Raw genomic sequence first — 15,659 nt, 5'->3', positions numbered from 1 at the left:
GAGGATCAGCCAGGTGCATGATCGGGCAGTGCTTGGCACACAGAGGCACTCAGTAAACACTTTGTTAATCCACGAACAAAGATGCTGGGAGAAACTCGGGGCCAGGGGCAGTCAGTGCAGCGCCCCCTTACTAGCCTGAATCCCTGGCGCTCAATCACAGCTCTGCAGAGCAGCCCTGGAATATCCACTGATCCCCCAAATGTCACCTTCTCACTGGGACCATAAAGTGAAGTCTGAAAGACCTCATGACACAGGTGGGTGTCCCTCAGCAAGATCCAAAACCTGACCTAGGGCTATCATGCTATGCCCCAGACTGGGTGCCGGGACTAGAGGAAGGAGTCAAGCCACTGTCGCCAATGACCAGATGCTTCTTGTCCCTGAAGGGGGCAGGCGATGAAACACAGTGTTTCTAAGAACAACGCATGGTGGTGCATGTTTATTCTACATCTGGTCACAGCAAATCTCACATACCCAGACGCGAGCCAGGCTGAGGATGCCATGTGGCTATATGCAGTTGGAGCAAACAGAAGACCATCTACTCTGTTGCACACGGCCACGGGCGGAAGGCACAGCTGCCTCACGGGCACTGGGGCCATATTCCCGTCTCCAGGCCCCTGGGACATCTCTAAAGGCGATTCCTGTTTGGAACTCCCAAAATCCTAGGCACCTGTGGGAATCGCGCCCTGGTTCCAACAAGTCCTTCTGAGTCCAGGCTCTGCCACACAGACTGAAGCACTGAGCTGGTGTCAAGGCAGCTTGGGGGCTGAAAAGGAGCCTTGGGCTGGGCCACAGAGCAGGCCTGGGGGCCCTGGGGATCAGGGCCTCCGATCCTTTCTGCGGAGCTTATGTCCCACCTGAGACCCCCGCTGAGCAGCTTTCACCAGGCCTTTGAACTGTCCCTGCAGCTTCATCTTCTTCCTGCAGGGACAAGGAACAGAAGGGTCACATCTCACTGAGAACAGGCGGCCCCCCTTCCCATAATGTCAAAAGACGGCTCTCCCCACAGCAGTAGGAATGGAGGAAGAGTGCTGCCCGGTGGTGGTAGCACATGTTCAGGGCAGACCTATCATGTTTAAAAGAGCACTTCAAGTTCACAATACATGTAAGTACCAACTACATGAAGGTGCATGTTAAAAAGTAACAAAACAGGGGCCGGCCCGGTGACTCAGGTGGTTGGAGCGCCCTGCTCCTAATGCCAAGGTCACTGGTTCGATTCCCACATAGGCTAGTGAGCTGCGCCCTCAATAGCTAAAATTGTGAACAACAGCTCTCCCTGGAGCTGGGCTGCCATGGGCTACAGTGTGCTGCCATGAGCAGCCAGTGGCCAGTGTGAGTGGCTGGCAACCATCGTGGGCTGCTGTGTGCTGCTGTGAGCTGCTGTGAGGGGTCGACCAATGACTGGTGACCGACTGCTTGGGGGCGGGGAGCGCAAGGCTCATGATACCAGCATGGGCCAAGGGGCTTGTCCTACACAACTAGACTGAGAAACAACGGCTTGAACCTGAGGGGGGGAAGAGAGGGGGCAAGGCGGAAGAAAGGGGAAAAAAGGTAACAAAACAAAACTGGAAGAGACATTGAGCAACTGAGTGGAGAGTTTAATGAGAATAAGGCCCCCCGAGCACAGCTCCTGCCCTACGCCCCCCACCACCCCTGCACGGCACCATACCTGTGGTTGAGCTTGGTTCGATTCAGGGGGATGTAGGCATAGGGGTCGAGCCGACCTTTCTTCTTCACGTCACCCTTTGCTTTCTGCTCATCCAGAGAAACAGAGTCAGCTAGGAGTACGGGGTTCCCCTCCATCCCCTCCTCTGACTTGATAGGCAGGCCCTGCACAAACTCCCTTCCCTCATTCTCTGCCTTAGGTGACACCAGTTTCCGTGGCTCTGGAAGGCCATCCAACAGAGGCCTGGACTTTAGATGCTAACATGACCTCAGTGTGCCCCTCAGTCTGCTCCATAAAGGTGTCTCTCCAGGACAGTGATGGGCACAGATGCCCCACCCTTTCCCAGACTCTCTGCCAGGAGACCCCTTGCCCCCACCTGAAACTCTTACCTTGGCCTTGTATTCAGCCCCAGGTGTAGCCTTCTTGGCCACAGGACGATGGATGCCAGAGCCTCCAGCTAGAGAAGGAACACAGAAGCCACGAGTCAGGCAAAGCCAGGGCAGCCTCCTCCTAGGAAAAGGCACTGGGCACCTTCTGTTCGGAGAGCTGCTGGGGAGACAGGTCATGGCCGGGGACCTGGCTCTGTCCCTTACCAACCAAGGACAAAGACCTTTCTTGAGAAAGGACTGTCCTCTGATTTGACAGACCACGGGCTCCTCAGACTGACCCGAATCCACAGAGACCTACCAGTGACCTCTGGGGACATACATATTCTCCATTAACATAAAATAGCCCACATGCTGTTTTTGTTCCACTTGTTCTAGGAAAGAACACGCGAAAGAACGCAGGCTATGAAGTCAGACAGACCCGGGTTCAACCAGCTGCCACCTCAGGCAGGTCTACTAATTTTCTGAGCCTCCAAACCTCATTTGTAAAATGAGGCACTATAGGCTTTCTCTCACTCAAGCTTCACATCAACACTGTGAGAACGGGAGCTCTCACTCCACCATACAGACGTGAAAACTGCAGCTCAGAGCGATCAGGATGTTTCCAAAGTCAGTGTCATTTCTACCTGGACGTGAACACAGTTGTGGATGGAATCCTACAATGCTGACTCAGGAGGACTCTGAAGTGACCCAGATGAACCCCCTTTACAGGTGAGCAGCTAGCAGCTCAGAGGCAGCATGACTGGGCAAAGGCCACAGACCTAAGAGCAGCTGGGCAAGCAATCCTGAAGCCCGGCCTCCTGCTGCACCATCGGCTTCTGCACCACACCATCTCGGAGTGAAATAGGTGAGCTGGGCCCCGGCCTGGGGACCACAAAAGGAGAAGCAGCCACAAGGCTCTCCAGCTGGCTTAGGGTGCCATGGAGCTCTGAGGAAACACGGAATCCTGATACTGGGATCAGGCACTTCCCATAGGAGCCCCTGGACCTCCACATACATAACAAGGGCTCTGCTGCAAGGGCTTCGGGACAGGGGCCCTGCAGGGCTGCCCTGAGGGGAAGGAGGCAGAGGTGAGGTGACAGAGGCGTTCCCTGGCTTTGGGCAACCACCTTGGTACCTCTAGCAGCTGCTCTGGGGAGAACAGCCTGGGGCCAGGGACGAAGGTACAGGGGAATCCCCTGGGCAGGCCCAGTACTAACCCTCCCACCTGCCACCCTCAACACAGGCCCAACCCGGCCTGACTCAGGACCAGACAAGACAGGCAGACAGCTCCCAGCAGAAGGGGCAGCTGCTAGCGTCATGGAAGGCTGGGTGGGTAGGGAAGAGATGGGGCTCAGGGGTCCCCCAGAGGGCTGGGGGTTCTGAGCACAGATCTCCTAAGCCCCAGGCTCTTCCTCATCCTCAGACCCTCTTGGCTCCCAGCCCACTCCTGAGTGACGTATCAGCCAATCTTTGCTAGTGCCAACTAAGTGCCACTGGGCCGTGTAACCTCGTGGCTCTGCCTGCAAAACCCTGCCTAATGCAGGTGACAGAGTTTCAAAGGTGAAGAGTAGAAGCCTCACCTTGGTACTGAGGGGGCATCTCCAGCTCCTCGTCATCAGGCTCTTTCTGATGCTTGAGCTTCTGGGGTTTCTTCTATAAAGAGGTAAGCACAGTTTGTGAACAGACAGACATGACCATCCGCACTAGTGGTAACAGTAAAAGTAGTCGTAAGCTGCATTAGCGGGAAAGGCCCTCTGCCACGCACTTGATTGCCTACTTACAGATGAGGACACTAAGGCTCAGAGGGGGCAAGTAACCATCCAAGATCACACAGCGAGGCAGTGCAGAAGCCAGGTTCCAGCCCAGGTCCTCAGGGCTGAGCTTGTCTCAGCTGCCCATGCTCTGCCTCTTCACACTGAACTCCCTCCACAGGGCTCCAAGCGCCCATCTGGGCACGCTGACCTCGGCTTAGCCCCAGTCTTCCAAGCAGGGAAAATGAGGTCCCGGCCTCTTTGGAGAGAACAGCGTTACCAGTTCTTTGCCTCATATGAACACCACTTTACCTTCCCCATTAGTCAAACGCTCACTGACTCCCTACTACCCTGTTTCCCCGAAAATAAGACCTAGCCAGACCATCAGCTCTAATATGTCTTTTGGGGCAAAAATTAATATAGTAAAATAAGTAAAATAAGACCTTATTTTATAGTAAATAAAATTGGGTCTTACAGTAAAATAAGACCGGATCTTTAATATAATTAATATCATATAGTACAATACAATATAATCTATAAGATATGATATGATATAATATAATATATAATATACTATAATACCGGGTCTTATATGAAGTTTTGCTCCAAAAGATGCAGTAGAGCTCATTGTCTGTCTAGGTCTTATTTTTGGGGAAACACGGTAAGTGCTAGGCTATAGGGACACAGGAGATAGGAAGTACGTCCCATGCTCCAGGGGCTCTCCGACAGGTGGGAGACCCCTGTGCACGTCAGCACAGCTCCTCAACAATGCTACCGTTCCCAGAGCTGTGAGCACAGGACAATGGGACAGGTCACCCTGCCCACTTATATCCAACAGGAAGCAACTCAGCACTTACTACATGCCAGCATCGTGTCAGGCTCAAGGGGGAGAGGTAGGCCTGACAGCAGCCTAGTGCACCGGGAGATCTGAGCCTACAAAGCGACACGTAGGCCAGGCAGAGGGACGTTGTGCAGGAGACCTCCGATCACAGGGCTCACTGCCACACTGTGGTCTGTGCTAGCCACACTGCCTGGGAAATCTGGTCAAACTAGGTTCACGGTCCCCAGGGGAATCCTGAGGTGGGGGCTCCAGGCCCCAACTCTGAGGAGCATTTACTGGCTTAAAGGCCAGGTAGAGGGAACATACACAGGGTACTTTGGGGGAATGGGAGCACCCAGTTCCGTTGGCTGAGGCCTCGCAGAATGGGCTCCTAGTGGAGAAACAGAAACTGGCTGGAAATGGGACGTGGGCTGCGTCACAGAGGGTGATAGCTCAGCTTGTTCTTGGTTCAGTTGGCATCTGGCACCAGCTCTGCCCACTGGCAACTGCGGTTGTGACATGTACCCCAGCATTTTAATGCTGCCATAACTGTGGGCAGAGGAGTAGGATTTAGCAACTGCCACACAAAAAAGCGCCTGGGGATCTCGATGGCAGGTGATGACCTGCCATGAGCCAACTGTGGAGTGTGGCCAGCCCGGCTCCCTCTCGGTGCCTTGAGACACGGCACCCCAGTCCTGCTGTGCCAAACTGTGGGCCATCCTTGGAGGAGCGTGGTCAGCTCTCCCTGGCCAGCAACAAGAGTAGGCTGCAGAGGGACTACAAAGCCACATGTGAAGATGTGCTGTAACAACCAGGTAGGCTCTGGCCAGAAAAGACTTCCAGGAAAAATGCAGTGATAATAAGACTACCACACCACTTACTTAGTGTCATTAAGTGCCACATACTTTACATACAAGCCAGGATTTGGGTTCAGGCAGTCTGGGCCTGGAGACAGACACATTTATAACCCCTATGACCTTGGGCAGGTTACTTATCTTTCATGAGCCCTTCTGGAAAAGAGGATGACAAATAGTCCCCACATCCTCTGAGGATTAGATGAGGTAACTCGTGGAGGCCCTCAGTACCCCTCAACGGTGGACGCCCCCACCCAGGTGGGAGCTTACTCCTTGGAGCATGCAAGCCAGCTGTTGCCCTTGCAAACTACATAGCACATGCCCTCATGGAGAGACGAGGGGCTTTGTCTCGTCCTTCTTCAGCTGGACAACCCAGCCAACACTGAAGGAAGCCCCAGGTGCTTCAGAGGGAGCCAAGCTCCCTCCCGCCCCACAGGGTGGTCAGCCTGACACCGGCCCTGGCACACACTCGCCATACCCCATGGACTGCCTGCCGTGTACCTCCTTGAGGCTCCACTGAGCAGTTAGGAAGCAGCGCAGGTGAGCGAGTAAGAAGCCGTCAGCCCCAAGACTTAAGTCTGAGGGCCCAGGCCCCCGTCAGCAGGAATTACTCACACGCCTGACGCCCAAGTCTTCCATCAGGTCAGCCATCTCTTCATCCTCCCCTGCAGCCAAAAGGAAGAGAGGCCTGTGAGCACTCAGGGAGGGCCCCTATTTTCCCAAAGCCCACCCAAATTTCATCCGGCCTCCTCCTGGCTCATCAGGTTGAGGGAGCTGCCAACGCCAGCCCCCAAGTCCTGTATCCATCTGTGGGAGACAAGACCCCTGAACACTGACCCTTTCCCCCTCCCATCCTCCGTCCCAGGGACAGCAGCCCCGGAAGGATGTGGTGATCCCATTTCTGAGGTAAATACAGCTTTCTTTGCGATTCTAAGACAGCCCCAGGTTTCCTGGGGAGCCAGGCACTCCGCAGCCCCACTCCACTTCGCCAGGAGGACTGCTTTATTTTCCTCCTTAGAAACTATTTTTTTGCCCTATATATGCTGAGCACTGTGTGGGGATAGAAAGAAGTAGGAACCAACAAATTGGTTCTACGTTAATAAATTGGACTATGTTAACATTTTACAATTTCTCTGTGTTAAAGGACACATCAAAGACTGAAAAGGCAACCTACAGTATGGAAGAAAATATTTGCGAATGATACATCTAATAAAGGGTTAATATACCAAATTTATAAAGAACCTCTACAACTCAACAACAAAAAACAAACAACCCAATTAAAAAATAGGCCTAGGGGCCAGCCCGGTGGCTCAGGCGGTTAGAGCAACATGCTCCTAACTCCGAAGGCTGCCGGTTCGAGTCCCACATGGGCCAGTGGGCTCTCAACCACAAGGTTGCCAGTTTAATTCCTCAAGTTCCACAAGGGATGGTGGGCAGCGCCCCCTGCAACTAAGATTGAACACGGCACCCTGAGCTGAGCTGCCGCTGAGCTCCCAGATGGCTCAGTTGGTTGGAGTGCGTCCTCTCAACCACAAGGTTGCCGGTTTGACTCCCGCAAGGGATGGTGGGCTGCGCCCCCTGCAACTAGCAACGGCAACTGGACCTGGAGCTGAGCTGCACCCTCCACAATTAAGACTGAAAGGACAACAACTTGAAGCTAAATGGCACCCTCCACAACTAAGATTGAAAGGACAACAACTTGACTTGGAAAAAAGTCCTGGAAGTACACACTGTTCCCCAATAAAGTCCTGTTCCCCTTCCCCAATAAAATCTTAAAAAAAAAAATAGGCCTAGATTCATATTCAAATTCGAATTCATAGAGACAGAAAGTAAAATGGTGGTTGTTAGGGGTGAGGGGAGGGGGAATGGGGAACTGTTTAATGTGCTTAGAGTTTCAGTTCTGCAAGATGAAAAGTTTGGAGATTAGTTGTACATCAATGTGAATGTATTTAACAGTACTGAACTGTACACTTAAAAAAGGCTAAGGTGGCAAACTTTGTTATGTGTATTTTACCATAATTTAGAAAAAAGCTATCAGTAATTAAACAAAAAAAAGTATGAACCTGACTAGTTGGAGGGAAGACAAAGTCAAGTAAAGTCAATCAACAACCAAACATCACAAGAAAGCATGGGACTAAATGCTGAAGGCTGGGCAGTCTCCTGGGCTTGCTGGGAATTCTGAGGGAACAAGGCATGAAGGCTGAAGGGCAGTGGAAAGGCCACAAAGGACTTGAGCTGGACGTTAAAGAGCAGGGAGGGTTTGGGAGGCAGAAGGAGAGGGGAGGGGTGTTTTCAGCATCAGGAAGGGAGCAAGGAGACAGGAATTTTCAAAGGTGAGGGCAGCAGTGGCAAGACCAGATCAGGAAACAGTGTCATCACATTTTTACCCTGCTGTGCGTGTGGTCTTCAGCTTACTTGTTTCATCTTCACAACAACCCCTGATGTAGGTACTAGTATTATACCCATTTTGGCACAGAGAGGTTAAGTCAATTGTCCACAGTCACACGGCTAATAAGTGAGGGGCAGGGGCAGTGTGAAAGCACTGGTTAGGAGGCTGCAGTGAGTCAATGGTATAGGGACCATGGCAGTGGGGACCAAACGAGAAAGGAAGACAGGTACATCTTAGAAGACCTGGGCTTTTGTGATCTGATGGATGACACACGCAGAGAGGGTGCAGAAGACGAAACAGGACTCGGAGGTGTTACACCTGAGTGGCTCCTAGACAACAGGAGACAATGGAATCGGGGGGTGGGGAGTGTCTGAGTCTGGCTCTTCCCACCTGGGCCTCCAAAAAAAGGAGGAGAAGGAAAGAAACATAACAAAATAGTGACCGACAAAGTGCACTGCACATGGTAAGGAGAAGTGGTGTATTTTGAAAGTTTTGTATGAATTATAGAAGAATCATATACAACATTGGGTTACAACATTAAAAGATTTCTTAATGTGGTCAAAAAAGTTGGAGAAAATCAGTAAGTTTGAGCAAGTTGCCTTAGATACGAGCTCCTTAGATCTGTTTTGATCTGCAGTTCTCCAACAAACGGTCATGAATGAGTGAATGAACAAATGAGTAAATGAATGAAGAGGCGAGTGCAGCCGTGGCCCAGACCAGAAACAGCTGCATTCCCAGAGTGGGCGGAGGCCCTACCTTTAGCACCTTCCTCCTCTTCCATCTTGGTGGTGGCAGCGTCATCGTCCTCCTCCCGGATGATCAGCCGGCCGTCGGCACTCACTTTGAAGCCATGGTCCTTCTTCTTGCCGTAGCCAGGCCCAGGCTGTGTGGCTGGCGTGGCAGAGTCGGGCAGTGAGGAGGTGGAAGGCCAGTCCTAACCCACTCACACCCTCATCATGACCGACCAGCCCGGCTGTGCCCTGGACGGGGGTCTGAAGCATAGCGAGGCGCATGTGTGCGGGCAAGGGCTGCCCACGGGCCCACAAGGAAGTCAGCAAGGCCGGCCTGTTTTCTGAGCCAGCTGCTTCTTGCTCACCTAGGACTCGCTGGGCCACCTTGGGGTCCAGGAAGTTGAGGGGCTCATCCCCACCACCCTCCTTCAGCCAGGCCCGGCTCCTCTGCCGGGTCAGCCTCCGCTGCTCCTTGCCCCGGCTCCTTTCCTCCTGCTCACTGTCCTCGTCCTCGGAGTCGGCCAAAATCTCCTCGATGCTGAGGACAGACAAGCCCCACGTCAGCGGGCTCCCAGGAGAGGCGGGGCAGCTGGGCACTGCCTGGGCACACTCCACACCACACGTCTCACCTGTCACCTGTGCCCTGGGCGGGCTCCTCCTCCTCTTCCTCTTCCTCAGCCGCCTGGTTCAGCGCGCGGTGCCTCTTGGCCCGGGCCTCAGCTTTCCGGATGTTGACCAGGACTTTGTGGTATTCCACAGGCAGCAGCTTCTTCACCAGCTCAAACCTGAGGGCACAGTGATGTGCGTTGAGGCGCACTGGCCAGAGAGCGCTACCTAGTCAGGTGTTCAGCCAGAGCCCTTCCAGCCACAGGGGAGGGACCTGCCCCACCCCCACCCCCCGCGCGGCCCCTTCTCTGCAGAGTCCCTGTGGTATGGAAACCCTTCAACTGCTCCTCTGCTCCCGCCACCCCACCCCACTCAGTGCACAGACCCAAACTTGCGGATGAACTTGGTGAACAGGTTCCGAAGCTTCATACGGAAGTGCCGCCGCATATCGTCTGACAGCTTCCCAATGGCTTCCATCTGCAGGGTGGAGTAGATTAGGGTTTTGGAAGGGGGGCCTTCCACCTTGCCTGGCCCCCCACTGCTGTCCAGAGCAGGGACACAGGAGGACCAGGCCCAGCTAAGAGGTGAGGGCAAGAACAGCCCTGTTCCTGCCTCAGCCCTTGGTGCAATCAGGCTCCACAGTCTGGGTAGCGCCCATCTTTCCCCTAAACCCTCCTTTGTGACAATCCCCGACCACCCTGCCAAGACTACAGCTTTACAGTCCTTTGCACAGTGTTTGGCACCTTACATGCATTAGCTCACTGAATCCTTAGAACAATCCGGTGAGGCAGAGACTACCATCATCCCCAGTTTATAGATGAGGAAACTGAGGCACAGAGTTAAGTGGCTGCTAAATGGCCACAAAGGCAGGAGTTAGCCCAGATCTAATTCCAAGGCTCACACTCTGCCCCCAACACCACCAGGTTTCTCTTTGTTCTATATGTCTCTTCTATCACCCTGCATTAATCTCTAGCTGAACTGCTCTCAAGCCTTCGTGCAGTCTGGTTTGGGAAACGCGTGGGTGGCAGATATCTGCAGTATCTCATCACCCAAAGGGGCTGGGGGGAAGAGCTTTTGTCAATTCTAATAATTTCAGAACGGATCTCCGCTCTGGCTATTCTCCCACCTGTGGTCTCTAGGTAGGCTGCAGGCTTTGGAATTGGAGGGCGGGGACAGGCTATCCTGACTCTCATCCGCTCCTCCTTGTCTCGACCTAAGGACAGACTCAAAAGTGATAGGCAAGAGGGACCTGGAGGTCTGATGAGACAGAATCCAGGAGGAAGTGGGAAACTGAGGCAGTGGGTGCGGTGGACAGAGGGTTTGAAAGACAGTCCCAGCTTGCTGCACACCTCATGCCTGGCTGAAGCGGGCCAGGGACCCAATACCAGAGGGCTCTTTGGGCCCTTCTGCAGCCCAGATGGGGCTTCCAGAGGAGCCTTCTCAAAACCAGAAGGTCAAAATGCAAGAGGGGGGAAACGTGAGATGAGGGCCTGCCAGGGAGAGCCCAGTTAGTCCTGAGCTTTGGGTTCTGTTCCCAGGGCTCCTCTCACTAGCGCTGTGACCTGGGGAAACCTCTGGCCTCAGTTTCCCTATCTGTAAAATGAGGGGTGGCCCTGCCCACTGGCCTCTGCCCTACAGAGCCCTTGCTTCTGTGGAGGGGCCACGGGGGTGACAAGAGGCAGCCTGGCCACTGTGCCCTTCCCTTGTCTCTACCACACGGACGTTCCCTACTCGTCCCTTCCAGGGCTCCTGCATGACCTTCTGTTGCACAAGATAGTGTGTAGTTAAAAACGTTTGAAATTTGCTGGCCTCGAGACTCACTGGTTCCATGACAGCAGCTCAGAGGCCACGGTGCCACCCACTGCAGGGAAGGTGGGCACTTACCACCAGCTGCACATGCTTGGCCAAGTGTGCCACGTCCATGACAAGCACCGCCACCTTGATGAAGCCCAGCGCTGACTTGACCACATCCCGTGTGCGGGAGGCCAGGAGCAGGCACACGTTTTCCAGCAGCTGCTCTACGGTGCTTGTCCCCATCAGACCTGTGGTGGCCAGAGAGCCACTGTCAGAGACACCCAGAACCCCATCCACACCCAACACCTTGCCAGGTCACAAGAGTGGGAGCTAACATTTGGGGACTTTCGTGTGTCTGGCACGGGTCCGGTCACTTTCATGGAATATCTCCTCTGGTCCTTCAACCACCCTACGAGGAGGTGCTATTTTTTGCCCCCATTTTTAGAGGTAAGAGAGTCACGCTGAGGAGACATGTAAACTTGCTGGTAAGAGGCAGAACCAGGACGGAAATCGGGCACGGGACCTACCTCCTCCGGTCCACTCTGAGAATGGGATGTGAGATAGCTGCTGGGAAGTGGGAGGGCCTAGCTGGGCAGCAAAGAAGATGGGAAGCAGCCGGGCTTGGCTCCAGCTTTTCTTCCTTCCTCTGTCTAGTAGCCACCCTTCTGGGCATTTTCCTACCCCAAGGGCTTCCCAGGCCTTCAAGGAAGTCAGATTTACCTTTAAACTCGAAAAGGAGGTGGGTCAGGGCCAGGATGCTGCAGCTGACCATGGTGACGGCGCCCACAAGGCCAGGGTAGATCAGGATGAGGTAGCGCTGCAGGGCCTCTGGGGGGGAAGAGGGGAGACAAGTTGCACCAGAGCAGAGCCCAGCCCACACACTGCATCTTGGGCCCAGCAGGGCGGGGGATTCCAGCCAGAGAGGAGCAGGCTGCCAGGTCCAGAGCCAGACAGCGCTCTCTACCTTTTCTCTTTGACCAGTGGTTTCAAGGTACTCCCCGCAGGCCTCGGGGCAGAACACCACCCCCGTCCTGCATGACCCAAGCCTCACCTTCCTGGCTTGGGCCAAACCGAAGGAAAGCATGGCCCATCTCCACCAGCAGGGCGAACGCATTCTTCCGAGCACCCACCGATACCTCCTTGGTACACAGGATCACCTGCCCAGATAGCGCCATGAGCACGTCCTCCCCAGCTGGCCACCCTGGGGTTGGTGGCCGAGGCAGAAGGTGTAGGTAGGAGCACTCCTACTCCCGGGCCGTGAATCAAGCCCATCCCCACATCCAGTAGTGCCCTCCCCTGATCCTGACAGGCCTTTAGGAGCCACACTCTAAGGAACTCCCCAACACACACACGCACACACACGCACGCACGCACACACGTACACACACCTGCACCCCTCACCTCTGGGACAAGGGCAGTGATAAACTCCTCATGCTCGGCTGTGAGCTTCTTCACAATATGTATGAGGCACTTCAAACGGGGCTGCAGGGCAAAAGGGACAATGATGGGGACCCCTCAAAGCCACCCTGTCCCTGAAGCCCCCTAAGCGTCTCCACGTGGTCCTTTCCTGGCGTCCTTTACTTGCCCTCTGGAATCCTTACCCTCTTGGCAGGTGAGGAAGTGGTCCGCAGCGAGTCCAGCAGGGTCTTCTTCAGGTCGTCCAAGTGACTCTGCACGAAGCGGGCCCCGGGGCCCCAGGGACTGGCACACACCTCCTCTAGCACGCGGTAGGCCTTCTTCTGTACCCCATGGGCCTTGCTCTGGGAGGGCACACAGGGAACAGGGATGGGTGAAGAGGGCGAACTGGGAGTCTACCACCCATCTAATGACAGTCCCAGAGCAGTCACAATTAACGGGCCAGCACTAGAGGGGATTCAGAGAAGATGGCCCCGTCTCTTGTGCTCATGAGGGCTGATGAGAGAGCTGGCAGAGTCTGCAGGCCAGAAGCTAACTCTGTCAGGCAGGGATGCTGCGGGGAGAAGCCGACCCAGAGCTCCGGTCCATTCCGCTGGCCCACTTCTAAGTAACGCTCATGCCAGCGAACTCGCAGTGCCTGGAGTGTGCCACGGCTGTGTGCACGCTCACTTTTGTACCGGAGCACTCTGCTCTCTCTCCTTGTTTGCCTAATTCCTTGTGCTCCCTGCCACTCCCCCTGGACACCTCTCCTGCAGTTCGGTGGCTCTGCCCTGGACTTCCGGGTCGCCTGCATATTCCACCCCCGAGCACTTCTCACACGGTTGGGTAACTGCTTATTAAACTGTTGCAGTGGTGACAGCCACAGCACGTCAGGCAGAAGACCTCGCATGTGCAAAGGCACTAAAGGGGCCCATTATACCTGTGACTCTTAAAACAGCTTAATGAGGCCGGAGTGGTGGCGGAGGGATGAGGGGGGGAAAGGGGTGATGAGAGTGACGGGAGTGAAGATCAGTCCAGGTTAAAACGGCCCAGGGGACAAGCCAGGCAAGGGAGTATGGCTTCGGTTCTACAAGAGGCTTCTCAGCAGGTAAGGCCTGAACACGGCTGTGCATTTTAGTCACCTATATGACAGATGGGCTAAACAGGTTACAAAGGGCAGCCACACCACGAGAAAGCAGATGAAGCCCTAATCTTGGGCAGCAGCAAGGGCTGAAGACTAGGAGACAGGGCCCACCTTTCCAAGGCGGCCCCTTCTGCCACGAGTGTGGCTGTGTGGGGATCGCAGCCCTGGGGCTCACCTCTAGGTAGGGCCGGATGGTGGAGTACAGCTTGCTGATGGCAGCTTCGTCAGCATGAGGAGCCAAGGCCACGACCAGGTCCAGGACAGATAATCTGCTCAGCAGGACAGGAGACCAAGGAGCTTAGCAAGGGCTAGAGAAGGGCACAGACTACCAGCGTCCTTCTGTCTATCAGCTACGGGGCAGGTGGGAGGCAGGTGGGAGGAGTGAGGGTGAGAAGGACAAGGACCTCACAAGGGCCCATGAATGACAATCATAGCTTGTACCAAATCAAGCTCTCATCAGGTACCAGGCACCATTCCAGGTGCTTTACCAGTGTTAACCCCTTCACTCCCCACAGCAACCCTGCTGCGGTACTGTTAGCATGTCCCTTGTACAGATGATGACACAGAGGCACAGAGTGGGTAAGTAACTTGTCCAAGGTCACACAGCCTGTAAGTGGTAGAGCTGGGATTAGAACCCAGGCACTGAGTCTCCAGGGTCCTCATCCTTCCCTAGGAGACTGTTACGACTCTCCAGGAAGGAGGAGTCAGCCAGGCCTCACAGAGACTTGAGGACATTTAATACCTTGTCTTTCCTGAATTATTCCAGACATAATTCCAGAATCCACAGGCTTCTGCTAGGCACACCCTCTAGAACCCTGGGCTGCCTCAGCTCAAGTGGCACATTTTACCTGGTGAAGTCCGAGCTAGCAGGGTCGAGCACCTTCTCACTGGCTTTTTCCAGGAAACCATTCACCAACTGGCAGCCCCAAAGGGATGAGAGGAGGGAGTTGATGAGAGAAAACAGAGCAACGGCAGGTCACAGAACTGCGCCCTCTTCTCCCCACTGACACCCTTCCCCCCACCGTTGTTTAGAAGCCTCAAGCTCAGACCAGCCGCCACCGCTGGTTATCTGGTCACCTCTTCTCCAGGTGGCAGAGGCCCAAGTGAGGCCTGGTGGGTAAGGTCTCGGCATTGCCAATACACCCAAGCCTACACGCGCCACCTCCGTCTACCAGCTCACCTGAGGCTCAGTAATGGTGAGGTAAGTTTTGATGGTTTCCAGCACGGCTCGGCGAGGGGCTGGGGTGTCCCCAGCTGCAACAGGCTGCCCATACAGGTTGAAAAGGATCGGCAGGAAGTTCTTGGCAAAGCGGCTCACTTCAGCACGGTCGGCCTCTGGCAGGAGGACCAAAGTTTACATAAAAGGGGCAGGAGTTGAACCTGCTGGGCTGCAGCCCTGAGGCATCCTTTTGGGGGACCCATGATAGGACCATTGATGTGTGGCTTCTCTGGGATAGGAGAGGCTGAGGCTAGAGCACAAAGAACTAGGTGCCACCGTGGTCTATACTCCTCCACGCCTCCGGTCAACACCAATTAGGTAACTCCTCACAGCTGTCAGCACATTGGGAGCAGGGAGAGACAAGGGGCCATTTTCGGCATCCTTGGATCCCCAGCAGAAGCCCAGGTCCTTGCAAAGGATACCCATGGCTCAGCGGTAAGCCATAACAGGCCAGGAGATGGGGTCAGGGGAACCATGCCATTGCAGCCATCCTCCCACCAGCTCCTGACTGCAGAGCCCACACGTACCTGCTTCGCAGCCCTTGGTGATGAGGGTGCGCAGGGCCTGGCACACAGTGACCCTCAGGTCTGGGTGCTCACTGATGGCTGTGCCCAGCGTCCGTGCCAGCCCTCTGAAGGAGGCAGCCACATCTGTTGGCCTCGTGCAGAACCCAGGCAGGAGGGTCCAGATCTGGGGAGGAAGAGGACAGTAAAGGAGAGTGACACCCAAAAAACTGCACCCCTACACCGTCCAACCCACATTCCAAGTGACCCCTTACCTGCCACTGCAGTGTGTCATAGATCTTGGACTCCACTGTGCTGCCCGCCTGCGCCAGGTCCATTGCTGGAGTGTGACACAAAGACACAGTATGACCCTGAGCACCCTCCTGGCCACCACGACGCATTTTCACCAAAACCAAAAGCCC

At 54.7% G+C, this 15,659-nt stretch overlaps 1 protein-coding gene across 1 annotated transcript in view; it reads right to left on the bottom strand.

The window, feature by feature from the left end:
- Positions 1 to 406: 406 nt before the first annotated feature.
- RRP12 (ribosomal RNA processing 12 homolog) overlaps positions 407 to 15,659 on the bottom strand; it is a 29,021-nt gene continuing 13,768 nt past the window's right edge. Inside the window, exons 16-34 of the mRNA XM_074339271.1 lie at positions 15,513 to 15,577; positions 15,262 to 15,424; positions 14,696 to 14,850; positions 14,364 to 14,431; positions 13,691 to 13,784; positions 12,578 to 12,736; positions 12,378 to 12,458; positions 12,028 to 12,133; positions 11,697 to 11,804; positions 11,067 to 11,224; positions 9,568 to 9,659; positions 9,206 to 9,361; positions 8,942 to 9,114; positions 8,602 to 8,736; positions 6,072 to 6,121; positions 3,612 to 3,684; positions 2,053 to 2,120; positions 1,667 to 1,749; positions 407 to 918 (exon numbers count right to left, since the gene is read on the bottom strand). Of these exons, the coding sequence (XP_074195372.1) occupies positions 816 to 918; positions 1,667 to 1,749; positions 2,053 to 2,120; positions 3,612 to 3,684; positions 6,072 to 6,121; positions 8,602 to 8,736; positions 8,942 to 9,114; positions 9,206 to 9,361; positions 9,568 to 9,659; positions 11,067 to 11,224; positions 11,697 to 11,804; positions 12,028 to 12,133; positions 12,378 to 12,458; positions 12,578 to 12,736; positions 13,691 to 13,784; positions 14,364 to 14,431; positions 14,696 to 14,850; positions 15,262 to 15,424; positions 15,513 to 15,577 (2,090 nt within the window). The 3' untranslated portion in view covers positions 407 to 815. The remainder of the gene's footprint in view (positions 919 to 1,666; positions 1,750 to 2,052; positions 2,121 to 3,611; positions 3,685 to 6,071; positions 6,122 to 8,601; positions 8,737 to 8,941; positions 9,115 to 9,205; positions 9,362 to 9,567; positions 9,660 to 11,066; positions 11,225 to 11,696; positions 11,805 to 12,027; positions 12,134 to 12,377; positions 12,459 to 12,577; positions 12,737 to 13,690; positions 13,785 to 14,363; positions 14,432 to 14,695; positions 14,851 to 15,261; positions 15,425 to 15,512; positions 15,578 to 15,659) is intronic.

This window comes from Rhinolophus sinicus, linkage group LG07 (genome assembly GCF_036562045.2).
Source record: "Rhinolophus sinicus isolate RSC01 linkage group LG07, ASM3656204v1, whole genome shotgun sequence".
Taxonomy (NCBI): domain Eukaryota; kingdom Metazoa; phylum Chordata; class Mammalia; order Chiroptera; family Rhinolophidae; genus Rhinolophus; species Rhinolophus sinicus.
This window is presented reverse-complemented; position numbering and strand designations above follow the sequence as displayed.